The sequence below is a fragment of the Sinohyriopsis cumingii genome, chromosome 12 (genome assembly GCF_028554795.1).
Source record: "Sinohyriopsis cumingii isolate HCF-2022 chromosome 12, ASM2855479v2, whole genome shotgun sequence".
In the NCBI taxonomy this organism is placed as follows: Eukaryota; Metazoa; Mollusca; class Bivalvia; order Unionida; family Unionidae; genus Sinohyriopsis; species Sinohyriopsis cumingii.
In genome coordinates, this window is record NC_142972.1 from 54,261,190 (window position 1) to 54,277,396 (window position 16,207).

The window sequence follows — 16,207 nt, forward strand, 5'->3', positions numbered from 1 at the left end:
TGAAAAATTGTTAAAGCTACGTTAAAAATCAAAATCACACATCACATCACAGATTTCTCAGCGAGAAGAAAACAAGAGCCGGTAAAACATATTTCAGCATTACCGAATTCCATCAAAATGATTATCATAGGTCTATCTGGGTCTAGTAAAACGTAATTATTACTTGTTTTGATAATGAGATGGCTCAAATGGGATAAGTTATATTTAGTTGCACCATCAGCTGTTGATCAGAGATGCTACGATGTACTTAAAGATTTTAATAAAAATGCAAAATTGTTAAATGAAGATGGTGACGACATTATTAATTTTATAACCGATACTGATGAAGCACCGTCTGTAGATGAACTAGACGGACTTATTAATAATCTCGTAGTATACGATGATGTGATGATGGATAAACAATCAAATCCAGCTAGAATATTTTCCAGAGGCAGACATAAAAATACAGATATAATTTATGTCACCCAGAGGTATACACAAATACGAAAAGTAATTAGAGATTACTGTAATATTTTAGTTGTGTCTAATGGGGTTGATACACATACTCTGAGAAATATTCATCAAACTTGGTGCAGCGGATATATGGATATAATCAGATTTAAAAATTTCTTCTCAAAAGCACAAACTACCCCACACGGATTTATAACAATAAATTTACATGATCCTCGATCGCGACATCGTATAGGCCTTTATTAAATATTTGGTTGATATAATAATGATTTAGTTATAGCAGCAGAGGAGGCGCGATCTCAGTCAGACGTCAGGCGGGTAAACAAAAGCATAAAATCTTTTTAAAAACACTAATGACAAAAATAAAGTAACAAAAAAACTAACCCCCAAGAGAGACTCTGGGAGAGAGACTCTCAGTAAAGTTAGAGGCTTTGATGTAGCGTTAGTGACCTTATTTTTTAAAAAAATTTTTGTATGAGGTTTTTAGTTTTCAAATTTACGTTTCAGCAAACAGTCTGTTCGCCTCCTCTGCTGCTTAAACCTTTCCAAAGTACTAAAGAGATTGCATACATTAGAGAAAGGATGCACGAAAATAAAGATGAGCGTGAAAATAACACAAAATATTTGCTTTGAGCTTCTTGTAATTTTACGTGTTTATGCTCTTACAAAACGAAACAAGAAAAAAGTGAAGACAACAAGCTTTATACAAATTTTTAAAAAAATATTTTTTCCCTAGAAAAAGAAGGTAAAATTGAAAAAAAGAACGTACGGTTCTACGAATCAAATCCAAATAATAATCCAAGAATAAATGAAATCCAAAAATTAAAGGCGATTACGTATGCTGTGGTCAACGTCATACTGATGTGTCAACAGTTCATTGCTGAATCACAGAAAATTATATTCCGGTAATTGAATTCCGTGTTAATTTCGATAGCTGTCCTTGTCCAAGAATTCAATTAGAGCATAAGTTATTTCCAGGGAAGAATAATCTCTTGCATTTCAAACAATCTGAGTAAAAATAAAATAATTAGCCACAAAAAACTGGTCACAACATAAACTTCTGGACGTCCCTAGTATTAAGGCAAGTAGGGACTATTCTTTCTCAAAACATCAATATTAAATCTAGCCGTGAAGCAAAACACATGCCCAGGTGTGGGTTAATCCACTGGAAAAACATAATTGTTATTTGCCACGTACTCCAAGTATGGCCTCGATTTCACTTCATGAATCTTACCCTGAGAAAGAATTATAAAAAAATGAAAAACAGTTGTAAGCTTAAACTCTCACTGATTTCTGAATCAAGGCCAGGAACTATGTCAGCATTAGATACAAAGTTTCTATTATTAGTTGTTTACGAAAAATAGTCAGGTCAAACAGAACTGAACTGAATTTTTAGACAATGTCAAATCCAGTAAATAACGTTACATTACAATAGAATTAAAAAAATTAAGACTAACAAACAAAGAATTAAATTAAATCAAATATAAATTAAATCAAATATACATAACAGTAATCACAGTTTAACGCAGGTTTTTATTTAAATTGTTATTAATATTTTAAAATTTGCATTAATATCAGAAAAAAGGCTTGAAAAATATACATTAATATTCTTTGGGATAAAACAATAATAACATTTCTTTATTGGTTTGTGTATATATTATGAAGCACCCACAATTCAATGCTTGAGTAATACTCAGTACTTTAGTTCTCCTAGTCAGTAATTGTCTCTGTGTCCATTTATATATTTGACTTTGTTTTTCTATGTTTATATAATTAACTGCAATAATAACGTTTCTACACGCTGCGTATATATTTTGTTTACCAAGCAATTTTCTGACGACATGTGGAATAATAATTAACGCGTTAGACTGTATGTATGTATGTATGTATGTATGTATGTATATACGCACGCATGCATGCACGTATGTACATATGTATGTGAGCAAGCATGCATGCATGCATGTATGTATGTACGCACGCACGCATGAACGTACATACGTACATATGTATGTGAGCAATCATGCATGCATGCATGCATACATGCATGTATGTATGTATGTATGTATGTATGCATGCATGCATGCATGTGTGTATCCATGAATGCATGCATGTATGTATGTACGTATGTATGTATGTATGTATGTATGTATGTATGTGAGCAAGCATGCAACCGTTCATGTATTTATGTTTATTAGACACTTCATGAAATTGACAATTTTTTCACTCGATGGACTAGTTTGGTGTAGGATGCACTCAATTGTCGGCAACGGAATGCGATGGACAACAGCCAGAGGATATCTGTATCCCATCAGAGATCGAACAAATCTTCATATTGCCATTAAATCACATGTGACAAAGGTATGTAACACATGGGACATGTTTTTATGTGGCTCTGGTTATAGGGCTCCTTTGCAACATTATGGTAATGACAAGCCTTCTTAGGGTGGCCGAAATGCTTGGCGGCATTATTATTATTATTATTATTAAAGAATCGATATACCATGTAACCGCTTTCCAGTAGCTAGGAAACATCTTCCTTTTTCGCTACATAAATAGATTATATTTGTTCTCTACGATTTAGAAAGACAGTTTATATATTTTGCATTGGGAATCAAGACGCATACTGTTGCAAGTTTAGGATAAAGATTCATTTTGATCAGGATGCCTTCACATTGCACTTGAACGACTCACACATCTGCCATTACAAAAAACGGGATCACATAGATATCAATTAATTTTCATAATGCTTTCTTTCATATTTGAGTTATTTTTCCAGAAGATGTACATCACTGGGCTACACTTTACTGTCTCTATTAATCCTTATTGCTAAACCGCATAAACTTTCTGAAATGACAAAGGTCTTGAATTGCACAACTCTTGGTTCTTATTCTTGTCTGAAACCACAAACAAAGGTCATGAACTGCCCTATGCTTGATTCTATTATTGTCCGAAACCATGCACGAAGTTCCTGAGCTGCCCTATTCATGATTGATATTCTTGTTCAAAATCGCAGAAAAAAGGATTTTAACTACCGTACTCTTGATTCTTTTTCTTGTCTGAGATCACAAAGGTCTTGAACGGCCCTACTTTTGATTCGTATTCTAGTTTGCAATCACACACAAAGGTCTTGAACGGCCCTACTTTTGATTCGTATTCTAGTTTGCAATCACACACGAAGGTCTTGAACTGCCCTACTTTTGATTCGTATTCTAGTTTGCAATCACACACGAAGGTCTTGAACGGCCCTACTTTTGATTCGTATTCTAGTTTGCAATCACACACGAAGGTCTTGAACGGCCCTACTTTTGATTCGTATTCTAGTTTGCAATCACACACGAAGGTCTTGAACGGCCCTACTTTTGATTCGTATTCTAGTTTGCAATCACACACGAAGGTCTTGAACGGCCCTACTTTTGATTCGTATTCTAGTTTGCAATCACACACGAAGGTCTTGAACGGCCCTACTTTTGATTCGTATTCTAGTTTGCAATCACACACAAAGGTCTTGAACGGCCCTACTTTTGATACGTATTCTAGTTTGCAATCACACACGAAGGTCTTGAACGGCCCTACTTTTGATTCGTATTCTAGTTTGCAATCACACACGAAGGTCTTGAACGGCCCTACTTTTGATTCGTATTCTAGTTTGCAATCACACACGAAGGTCTTGAACGGCCCTACTTTTGATTCGTATTCTAGTTTGCAATCACACACAAAGGTCTTGAACGGCGCTACTTTTGATTCGTATTCTAGTTTGCAATCACACACAAAGGTCTTGAACGGCCCTACTTTTGATTCGTATTCTAGTTTGCAATCACACACGAAGGTCTTGAACGGCCCTATCGATTCATAGTCTTGTCTGAAATCACTGGTTAAGATTTTGAACTGTCATCTTATTCTTGGCTAGGACAAAAATGCAACACTGCAGGAAATACATTATTCACTATAATACTAAAAAAACACCAGTGGCATGATTAGTTTTAATTTTATGATTGTTATCATTATTTGTGATAGGTTGTTAGTAATTTTAATTTGCCTACTTCTTGTCAGCGATCGAAAAATTCAAGCAAGATTGGCTACACATAAATGTATCTGTAACTATTTAATCATTATTTTCTTCCTTAATAATAGGTTCTTATTGAGGAAAGAACTGCCGTCGGTGTAGACTTTATCCGGGAAGGAAGAAAGGAAAGAGTAAAGGCATCACGGGAAGTCCTTCTCGCTGCAGGGTCGGTCGGATCGCCTCAGATCCTCTTGCTTTCTGGAATCGGCCCAAAGGAATATTTGGAGAAACTACATGTGAACTTAGTTTTTCTTTTAATGTACTACTTCATAAACAACCTGGTCGCGATATGTAACATTTATTCTATCCTTGATTTTAAAATAATGAAAACTTAAAGTTACATGTATATGCTTGATCAATGTAGTATTTCCATTACACTTTCAAAATTTCACTAGCTTTTCACATGTTAAAGTTCTTAACAAAACGGGATTTACTTTTCTAATCAATATATTCCACACAGACGCACACACAACCATTCATACTGCATAATGCATTAAAATGAAATTATCACCAGAAAAAAATCAATTAATTTCAAAGGAAACAAATATTAAATATCCAAATCTGCCTAAAGGGACGCTTTGTCGCGTTACGGTCTTCTTTCGCTTACTCTGGGCATTTCATAAATAAATTAGTTTTAGTTTCTGTACAGTTGCATTAGACTTCGCACGGATTTGAACCTAGATTTCTCTTCTTTAAATCTTTCTGATGAACCTATTTCTGCTAGTATTATTCTAGAACTCACGGTAGTAGGCCACTTTTTCTACCTTTCTGTAGCATGATCATGTATTGATTACTTCGTATATCAATATGGTATGACGAGTCTGTAAATATTACTGTTGGGCAATTTGCGCCTAGATTACCAGGAAATTATAACTATTAGATTCAAAGGACACTTATTAGCAAGCAAAATACAAACTATGTATTTGTGTGTGTGTAGTTGTCAAAGATATATACAATGTCCATGTTTTGAGATGCATGTGAACATTATTAAGGTTGCTTTGATACACAAAAATTCGGCAGGAAATCTACCACCCCCTTCATCATCAACACAATTACAATGACCATTACAATAACCAACAAAAATTATCATCATCATCAATACCAGCATCAATGCGATTTCAATTAAGGTTCGAGAACGAATAAAGAGTTAATCTGCAAACAAAATATAACAATATAATCTTGGAACTCGCTTAGGGAAAAATAATATCGTGCTGACATCTTGCTTTACTTCCAAACTTTGATAACATAGTCTGACGATTGTTCAGTAGGCAGTTTTAATTAATTTTATTCCACGTTTAATCTACAGAAGTACAGATTTATATTTCCGCAAATTTTCAGGTGTTGTTAATAAAATGTTTGTTCAATTTATTTTTAAAAATCTACAAAACATGTTGCCATGAATGACACTCACCTCAAATTCGTATTGGTCTTAAGAATGATTCAGAAGACATTTCTTGGAATTCAGGCCGTACATTTCTGTCTCTACTGCGTGAAGTAGTCTCTGCGTTTGCATTAGTTACTGTTTTACTCTTTAAATAATAAAACGATTAAATGAAAAACAAATTTCAGACGGTAAAATTCACAAAATGGTATACGAATGAGATTAGAAGTGACTGGAAACAATATGAGCTTTTAAAAGTGTTTCCTAAATTTGAATATATATATATATATATATATATATATATATATATATATATATATATATATATATATATATATATATATATATATATAAAATGTGGTGAGCGACAAATTGCCATCTTGAGTCTTTTCATTTAAAAATACATGAAATATCTCTTTTTAACATTAAGCTTCCCTCTTTATTCCTACACACACGGGTCAGAACTGTTTAGCAAGTGATTTTTATGCTAGCTCCTTTATTTGGATATCACATTTTTTCTTTGTAATAAAAAAATCTTAAAAGATGTCAGGGCAGATTTGAATATTTGCAGACTGAATGTTTTCTTTTGTGTTTCTACTATATGCTGTTTCGTGTTTTGTTTATTTTTCAAAACTCTAGATTCCTGTAGTAGCGGATTTACCTGTTGGAGAAAACCTTATTGACCATGTAATGTTCTTTGTCAAGGCTGATATTAGTAAGCCGGTCAGCTATACCCCTGATAAAGTCAACACCACTTTCAACCAGTTAATGTATCACTTCTTTGGGACTGGTGAGATTCATTTTTTTAGAAAGAGTATAAAGATTCAAGATTTTGATGATAATATTTGTTTTTCCATGACATCATGTTTTTTATATTATTTCCAGAAACTGTATTTTATCTTATGCTTCCCCTTCTGCCCCTATCCCCACGTAAATGTTGGGGAAGCACACAACAAGCTCCAGTCCATATGATCGTCTTCCTTGTCTTGTTTTCTGGTGTTTGCCAGCTCTAACTCGTCAATACGACCACCCAAGAGCTGCGCAACAAAACAGAAACGAAGTAGTGTAGGCTTTCTTGTAAATGATTCTTTTGTACATTTCTAAACGTTTCGTACATAAGGTTCACATCCTATTTTGCCCTAAATCCTATCTATATCCACAGCTTTCTTGTCAACAAATGTGTGTAACAACTAATACATATAGATAAGTAATATATTGTAATCATATTTAGCACAAGATTCAAGTTCAATTGAATAAACACATGAAAAGTAAATTGTGATGTATTTATAGTTCGTCTGTGATGAATGTTGCACAAGGCAAAGAAAAGAGCAACAATATCTGACTGCCGTTTGTTCCCGTATAAACATTAGTTCCAAATTCTTGTTAAAATTGAAACATCTACCACTTTTATGTCCGGACCTTCAATATCATTTCCCACAACTACATGGGTGATGTTCTGTTGTTAGTGTTTTGCTCAATAACGTTTTTATGTATGAGTTGTCATCATACATTGTAGAAAAGTTAACCATGGCGTATTAAATATCTATCTATACTTGAGTGGATCCATTATCAAATATCAAGCACCGGTGACAATTATTCAAACTTGTCTTTGAAATTACCTTGTTGCATATTTCCATGGAAATGTAGTCATCAGACTTTGCATGTGTCCATCAGTGTCCATGGAAGAGCCTTTGAAAGCTTTAACGTTGCGGTCGATGGGTTATTATTTTGGCACTTTGGAGACGATGTGAGAAAATTTAGGAAGCATTTACATACTCTGTTTACACAAACAGATTGATTGCAATTCATTTTTTCCTATATAGGTAGATCTCAAAATACAGTTGTACTGATATTATTCATGGACTTAATGCATCTGCTAAGCATCAGTTACTGCGTACAGGAATATAAGAATAGGAATTATCCAATAGGAATAAGACGGTGGCGTATGTGCCGCATATTGCATTTGAAAATACATTGTTAACTGATTCCACAGTCCCAGGATGACACTAATCCAACAATTGGTTCTAGACTAAAAATCATGCAGAAGAAATAGTACAACCTAAACACGATTTAAAATGACCTTGATTAGTTATCTTTGAATGGGGGTTGGGGTGCATTGACTTAATACAGTGTTTCTTGCAGGCAGATTCTACAGTCCAAATGTGATAACCATTCTCAAAGGCTTGAGGCTTATAACTACACAGAAACATCAATAACAGAGATTATTTCCATTGCCTCTATTGTAATGAGTGATACCTAGAGCAGGCGAGACATAAATCACAACTAGACATGTACATATAACATACTATATCATCTTCTAAAAGTGTTCTGTATTAATCTCTTGAGAAAATAATTAGGAAAATACACAGATGCAGGAGAAGGATGTAATGTTACCACATATGTTTAGTGCAATCGCTATTCAGATACAGCAAGAAGCTTTAACTATGGTGTAGAAACTGACAAAAAGAAACCGTGACCATTAAACGTACGTAAGAATGCCAAACCGTCCCATTTCAAATAATGCCACTAAACTTACAGTGATAGATAAATGTGACATAACAGCAGTATCGTAGTTGTGAAATATCGGACATATTATTAAGTCAATCCTTCTTGTTATTGTTTTAGGCTCGCTGACATCCAACGCGGCAGATGAGGCAAATGCCTTTTTGAAAACCAATCCAGATTCAGAAGACAAACGTCCTGATATCCAGTTTATTCTTGTCAGTACGTTAGCAGAGCATGGCGATGCTGTTGATCACTTCAACTATAGAGATGAAGTAAGTGTGTGTGTGTATGTTTGTATTTGTGTGTATTCTTATTATGCCTTCTTCTGTAACCTGTTTTGTAAATATCCAAATTTGCTGCCTAAAAGAAACAAAAGCTTGAAGAAAACTTGTTAAAATTATTTGCTTGTCATTTGTGTATAAGTTGGGGTTTATAAAAGTAAAACAAATGTATGCACAAGAACTGATTCATCGGACAATATCACCTAATTAAGTTCGTACGGTGTAATTTTCAGGACTAGTCATGTGATTGGCATATCACTGTCTTAGTTGGAATCAGGTATCTTGATAGAAGACAACCGCCACCTTACTCACCACACAGTTTTTTGGGGGGCAATGCAAGTGGACTGGCTCATTTTGTGTGTGGATGTGTTTACTGTCTATTTGTGTTTAGATTACATTCCAATACTGCTATGTACCTTAACTTTTCTACTATATACTTCTTAGTTTCCAATACTTCGTTACCGCTCCGATGGCCTAATGGTTAGAACGTCCACCTCGGAAGATGGGAGGTCATGGGTTCGAACCCTGGCCGAGTCATACCAAAGGCTTACAAATATGGTACTAACATGTACCTTGCTATGCTCAGCATTAAGAGGTTAGAGTTAGGACTGGTCGGCCGGGTGTCAGGATAATGTGACTGGGTGGGACATCATGCTACATGTCTGCGGCATGATGCCCTAGTGCTAGACATCACCATAAACTGCCACACTGCAGACATCGTAGCGATATGAATGAAAAATTGTTAAAGCTACGTTAAAAAATCCAAATAAACACACACACACACACGCTACTTCATTATCTAATAGTAACTGGAGTGTTCCATGATCATCGTTTTGCTTCTTACTAACACTCACTACTCTTGCAGTGCACAATCTTGACTCTTCAAAGCGGTTTTGTACTACCACTGCACTCCTTTTACACACATTCAAGATTGCCGGTCTACAAATTTACCTGGCCAGTATAACCTGTGCTTTTATAATCATGTTGTTCATTCCATTGAAAGCCCTCCGACATTCCCCGACTCGCAGTTTACATTTACTTCGCAAGACCTCAGAACGCTGCCTTGGCACAATTTCTCTTGCACGTAAATGTACCAAATGAACATTGCCTTCGCACTGTCACTTCCAAATTGTGATCCTACAAATTCCATCATACCACCCCCTGCGTGTTCTTCAAAAAGTCGTCTCTCATAATTATGTACAACGGCTCCACCAGTATATACATGAACATTCACTGCCCTTGAAGTGTCTTACTTCTTTAAGCCGTTACATTTACTACCCCAAGGTGTTGAAACAGCTCTTCAAGCACTCTCAGTGCCAAATGTTTTCCCCTCAAACTATAACTGAATGCTCAGTATTCTCACTGTGCCATACTTGCTCTCATCTAGCTGTTAAGATTACTACCCATGTGGTGTTACACTAACCTCTTCATACCTTCAAAGTATACTATTCTCGCAGTGCTACATTTGCCTCTGCAAGTCATAAAATTATATGTCCCTCTCGGTGTTACATTTACTGTCCATCACTGTTCCATAACTTCACTGCATAATGTATACAAATCTGTGGGCATGCTTATAGCGTGTACACACACTATGTACATCACTATAAAATAATGTTCCAGGAAGGTAACCGGTATTGTTCTACAGTTACTAAAGGCTTGGCATAATCATATATAAGATTATGGATCAATTGATGTTGTTGTTGTTGTTGTTGCTCTAGGTTTTAGCACAAGATAGGCTATACATGGCGGCCAGTATAACTGGCGGAGGAAGAACCCTGGAAAACCCAGGGAAGAACCACCGACCCACGAGAAGCTACCGGCAGGCTTTCCCACGTACCAACGTTAGCCGAGCCTTGGACTCGAACCCACGCAGACAGAGGTGAGATGGCAGTGATCCGTAACGGAGAGCGCTTTAGACCACTCGGCCACTCGGGGCCCCCGGATCAATTGTAATCTCCACATACTTAATAGTCACACAATATCTTTCCATCAGATTTAAAATGAGGCTGAATTACTTGATATTGTGCATAATCGTTCTTTAACAATTTCCCTACATTAATCAATTAAAGCTATAGATACTGGAATTTTGAATCGCCATCAGATAATAATAATAAAAATAATATCCTTTATTTAACCAAAGTGACATATTTAGCTAATAGCTAGTTTATATTATGACCCTGCTGTAAAAACAAGTATATAACAAATATAGATGTAATTCATCAAATTAGTTAACTTATACAAGTATATAACAAATATAGATGTAATTCGTCAAATTTGTTACCTTATACAAGTATATAACAAATAATAGATCTAATTCGTCAAATTAGTTCCCTTATACAAGTATATAACAAATATAGATGTAATTCATCAAATTAGTTCCCTTATACAAGTATATAACAAATATAGATGTAATTCATCAAATTAGTTACCTTATACAAGTATATAACAAATATAGATGTAATTCATCAAATTAGTTCCCTTATACAAGTATATAACAAATATAGATGTAATTCATCAAATTAGTTCCCTTATACAAGTATATAACAAATATAGATGTAATTCATCAAATTAGTTACCTTATACAAGTATATAACAAATATAGATGTAATTCATCAAATTAGTTACCTTATACAAGTATATAACAAATATAGATGTAATTCATCAAATTAGTTCCCTTATACAAGTATATAACAAATATAGATGTAATTCGTCAAATTTGTTACCTTATACAAGTATATAACAAATAATAGATCTAATTCGTCAAATTAGTTCCCTTATGCAAGGTTCATATATTGATATAAAAATGTATCACAGTTACCACTTACAAATATTACGCAGTCATAAAATTAGAATTGCTTATTAAGCTATCTAGATATGACAGGAAATTGCTATCATATCATTATTTAAGTCTGGATATTCTTTAAGACATGCACATATCATTCACACACACACACACACACACACACACACACACACACACACACATTCTTGTAATGAAGAATAATGTTATGGCAAATGCTTACATTCTTCACGACCATAATACCACCATCAACCTTCCTAAAACTGATAAAGTCACTAAGATAAGTATTTTAACCAATTAATAACACTTTACAGTATAAATACCACTTGGGAGTCTTGCTTAATTAGTTTCCCTGCACTTGAATTGTTCGCAAGATAAAGTAACTTCTGGCGAGGTTTCTTTATAGATCAACAAAGAATTGTTCGGAGGAATACTGTCTAGCAAGGGTACTCCTGAGGGTTTTTCTGTGGCAATAGCTCTCCTACATCCCAAAAGCCGAGGAACTATGAGACTCAGGAGCTCGGATCCATTTGATTATCCTGAGATTGATCCTAATTACCTGGCACACAAAGATGATGTTCAGAGCATTTTACAAGGTTAGGCAACATATGCACGAAATTAGAGAATGAGTCCAATTGCACAGGTTTGTTTCAAAAATTCACCATAACCATGACCCGGTTATTTTTGTAACGACTCTTTTCCAACTCGTTTGCCCATTTTTAGCCTGTTCTCATTCAACTGTGTTGACGATACCTTTTATTTCAGAATTAATTCTCATTATTTTTCACAAACTCCATTCATTATTATCCATTGTTCTTGTTTTTCTTAAAGTTCCTCCCACTTCTTCGTCATTATCTTCGTGCTATCAATCAAAAACAGAAAAATAGAAAAGGATATCAAATAAATAAAGAACATGGAAAAGGAAAAAACATAAAGTTAACACGAAATAACACGAAATGATAATAGACCTGAAAAAAGAACAAGGAAACGTGTTGGGGAAGAGCTGTCTTTGTTTATTGATACTGAATATTTCATTTACGAATTGAAAATTATTGGCGAACCAACTGTACAACATTAAAAAAAAACGGCAAAACCTGCGCAAAGTCAAACATCTGAGACTTTGCAGCGTAAACCATCTAAAACTTAGTACAAGTAGTACATTCTCCAAATTTTTCCGGCTTTGTGCCTTTTAACTGACTGACACAACATATGTATTAAATACTATGTACTACTTACTATACACTTGTGTACATAGTTTTAATATAGTTATTAAATTTAGTTATTGCTCATAACACGAATCATTTTAAGACAGGTCCGTTTCCTAATACATATAAACTGTTATGGCATTTGTCTCTGTTGGAACTTACCAATCGCTATTTAATTGTGAAAGGAAAATTGCCAGATTAATAAATTTAAATCGATTAAAAAATCTAGCCATAGACTCTTGCAATTCCTTTTCATTCATGTAGCCTTTTCACGACATCTACATCGTTAATTATCTTGCAAATAAATGGCCTATAATGTATTGAAAGATTTTTCCAATGAACAAATTGAGTTTTAATACAGCTATAATTATTCTACTGAGACAGTTGCAACCTTAGACATAATTATGTAGATGATGTATACCTCTGTATGCATGGGGAACAGCTATTATTTTCCATAAGAGATCCAAATTATTGAATCTCAAGTCTGGCTGGTCTAGTAATTTTAATAGTAATGAGTAAAATAATACCTTCGCGTCTAACTGGTCTTGTAATTTTAACAATACGCTCGAGCCTAACTGATAATTTTTATTTTCAAAAATATCCTCATGGCTAATTGGTCTCGCAATTTTAGTTTACACAATAATACCCTTGAGTCCTACAGCTTTAGTTATCTTTTTATTTTATTTGTACTTATATCCTTCTTTGAGATTGTCATAATGACAAAATGTGTTTTCCGGTGAATTTTATTTTCAACTTTTAATGTTCTCGCATACACATGACTATATATATATATATATATATATATATATATATATATATATATATATATATATATATATATATATATATATATATATATATATATATATATGTGTGTGTGTGTGTGTGTGTGTGTGTGTGGTTGGGCGAGGTATACTTTTGATTTTATTTAATTCTCTATCTGTATATGAGAGGGTGATACACAAAAGTAAGATTAGCAATGGAATTAGAATTTCTTCGTGTATTCATTCATCTATTTATTATTAAGCATTAGTCAAAACTACGACAAAAATATGTGTAGTCATAGTACAATGTCTATATTGTCCAGAAGCTCCAAAATGTATTCAATGAACTCCATCCCTTCTGATCGAATATTCACTCGCTTCATATTGCTGTTTGCTTGTTAGTGGACTTCATTACAAGATGCATTTTCTGAACAGCCCTATATACAATTCTCTACAAATCACTTTCTCTGATTTTAAAAAATTTAATGTAATTCAAAACGTATAGTTGGATAATGCTAATAAAATGTTATATTTTTGCTTTCTTCCAGGAATAAAACATTTCCGAAAATTATTGATGACAAAGCCCATGTTGGCCCTGAATGCTACATTTCGAAACAAGCCTTTCTCCGGTTGTACCAGTTTTGGTTTTGATACAGATCAATATTGGGAGTGCATAATTCGTCATTTTACTGTCACGATTTACCATCCAACAACCACATGCAAAATGGGAGCAGTGAATGACCCTTCAACCGTTGTCGATCCTTCACTGAGGTATGCTTATTTTGTATCTTTCTTAAAATCGAATAAACTAAGTCTTTGCCATTAACTTAACATTAACGTTATTTTTGTTTTTATATAGCAGCATGTACATTCACGAACTAGCTAGCGTTGAAAACATCGGAAGGAAAATTTGTACCAGGTGAGAAAGAAGAGTTAAGCGGCCTCTCTTTTTGGTTTGCTATTGTCTGATGTTTGTCTGTTGTTTGCTTTGTTTTTTTATGTTTCTATGTCAAATTAAACATTCAGGATTTAAATTTTATTCTTTTAAAAGAGTTTAAGACTAAATTAATAATTATGTTGTTTAAGTGTTATCCAAATACTGAAGAAAGAAATCGCAACATAATAAATGTATTTTGAAACAAAGATGGAGTAAATCTTAAAGTTTCTGACAGTTGCATGTATTTGTAATTACAGGGTTAAAGGCATTTCCAGTTTAAGAGTAATTGACGCCTCCATTATGCCGGATGCCATATCTGGGAACACAATGTCTGCGTCTATTATGATAGGTGAAAAGGGAGCAGATCTTGTAAGAAATATTGATTCCGTGAACCGACTTAGGAAGAAAAGGAAATGAGAAGAAGCTCTTCAGATGAATGTAATATGGTTGAAATAATTCAATTCAATAAAGACCGGTCAATACTGAGTTATCTTTATTTAGTTTAAAGATGTTGGTACACATAAGTTTGTTTTTGGATGCTGCTGCTTGTTGTGTGTATTCAAACTGCAAAACATAGTACAATATTCTGAATCAATAAGTATGATGATTCCTTCAATTAACTAGAAAATGTGAACCAAATAATAGCTTAGAAATACAAGAAGAAATTTACATATAATAGATCGCATGTTATTTTCTGTCATATCTCATGTTACTTTCTCTCATATCTGCAAAACATTTTGCTCAAATGATATTATAAAACAATATAAATATGAAGTTGATAATATATTCGATGTTTTCTTCATAACGGGAATAACTTTATCTAGCAATGAACATATATGAAAAACGATCATATTCTGCGGATTATAAAACTTTCACATTTAGTAATAGATTGCATGTGGGAAGGCGTAAGGGGAATGGAAAAAATGTACTCCCGTCCTTTTTGAAAACTGGCAATATGGGCTGAATGAGGAACTTAATATTGAAAACGTCCTCTGGATCAAAATTACAGTACTCTAGGTGGAGAGGGATATTAATTAGTACGGTTGGGTCAGTAGGGCTGCGGGATGGAGATCAAACATTTTGGACCACAATGAGAAATATAACATTGCCATTATGTATCCATACCCAGCCTTACTGTCCATCTTGACTGACCAAAATCCACACTTACTGACCAATAACAATTCTTACTATCCATCCCGCATGCTTGATGATCAACACTCACCCCTGCTAACCAATATATTATATAACCATTACCCACACCTACTGACTTAAAGTCGTACTATCACCCATTTATACTGACAAGCACAGTACACCTACTGACCAAAACCTCACCTACTTAGTCTTACTGACCATCAACCAAACATACTTACCATGAACAACACCTAATGTTCAGCATCCACACATACTGTTGAGCAGTTTTACTGACAAACACCCCTCACATACTGACCTACACACCGTGTTACTGACCAATATTTAGACATACTGAACAACAACAACACTTGCTAACCATCACCCACAACTACACCCAAATGGGTAACGGTAAGACGTAAAGGGGACACAACATGAGGACTATCACCTGACTTCAGACAGATATTCACTATTGCCATTCATCACTGGACTTTTACAAAACAAACAGAGAAAAAGTAGATATGGAATAGATAATATTCGTTTGCACATATCGATTGTAACCATACAATCATTCCACACCATCACAAATTCATCAAGGGGAGGAGAAATTGGGGAATGATACCATCCTTCAAACATACAACAATACAGGCGCGTACATGATAGGGTTGAAAGAGGAAAGGTTGCCCTCAAAAC

General features: G+C 34.3%; 1 protein-coding gene across 1 annotated transcript in view; it reads left to right on the forward strand.

The window, feature by feature from the left end:
* LOC149786470 (uncharacterized) overlaps window positions 1–14,872 on the forward strand; it is a 42,171-nt gene extending 27,299 nt beyond the window's left edge. The window contains exons 6-12 of the mRNA XM_089976923.1: window positions 2,687–2,808; window positions 4,582–4,749; window positions 6,534–6,684; window positions 8,520–8,671; window positions 11,887–12,076; window positions 13,998–14,220; window positions 14,644–14,872. Coding sequence (XP_089833049.1) covers window positions 2,687–2,808; window positions 4,582–4,749; window positions 6,534–6,684; window positions 8,520–8,671; window positions 11,887–12,076; window positions 13,998–14,220; window positions 14,644–14,803 — 1,166 coding nt within the window. The 3' untranslated portion in view covers window positions 14,804–14,872. The remainder of the gene's footprint in view (window positions 1–2,686; window positions 2,809–4,581; window positions 4,750–6,533; window positions 6,685–8,519; window positions 8,672–11,886; window positions 12,077–13,997; window positions 14,221–14,643) is intronic.
* The last annotated feature ends 1,335 nt before the right edge of the window (window positions 14,873–16,207 follow it).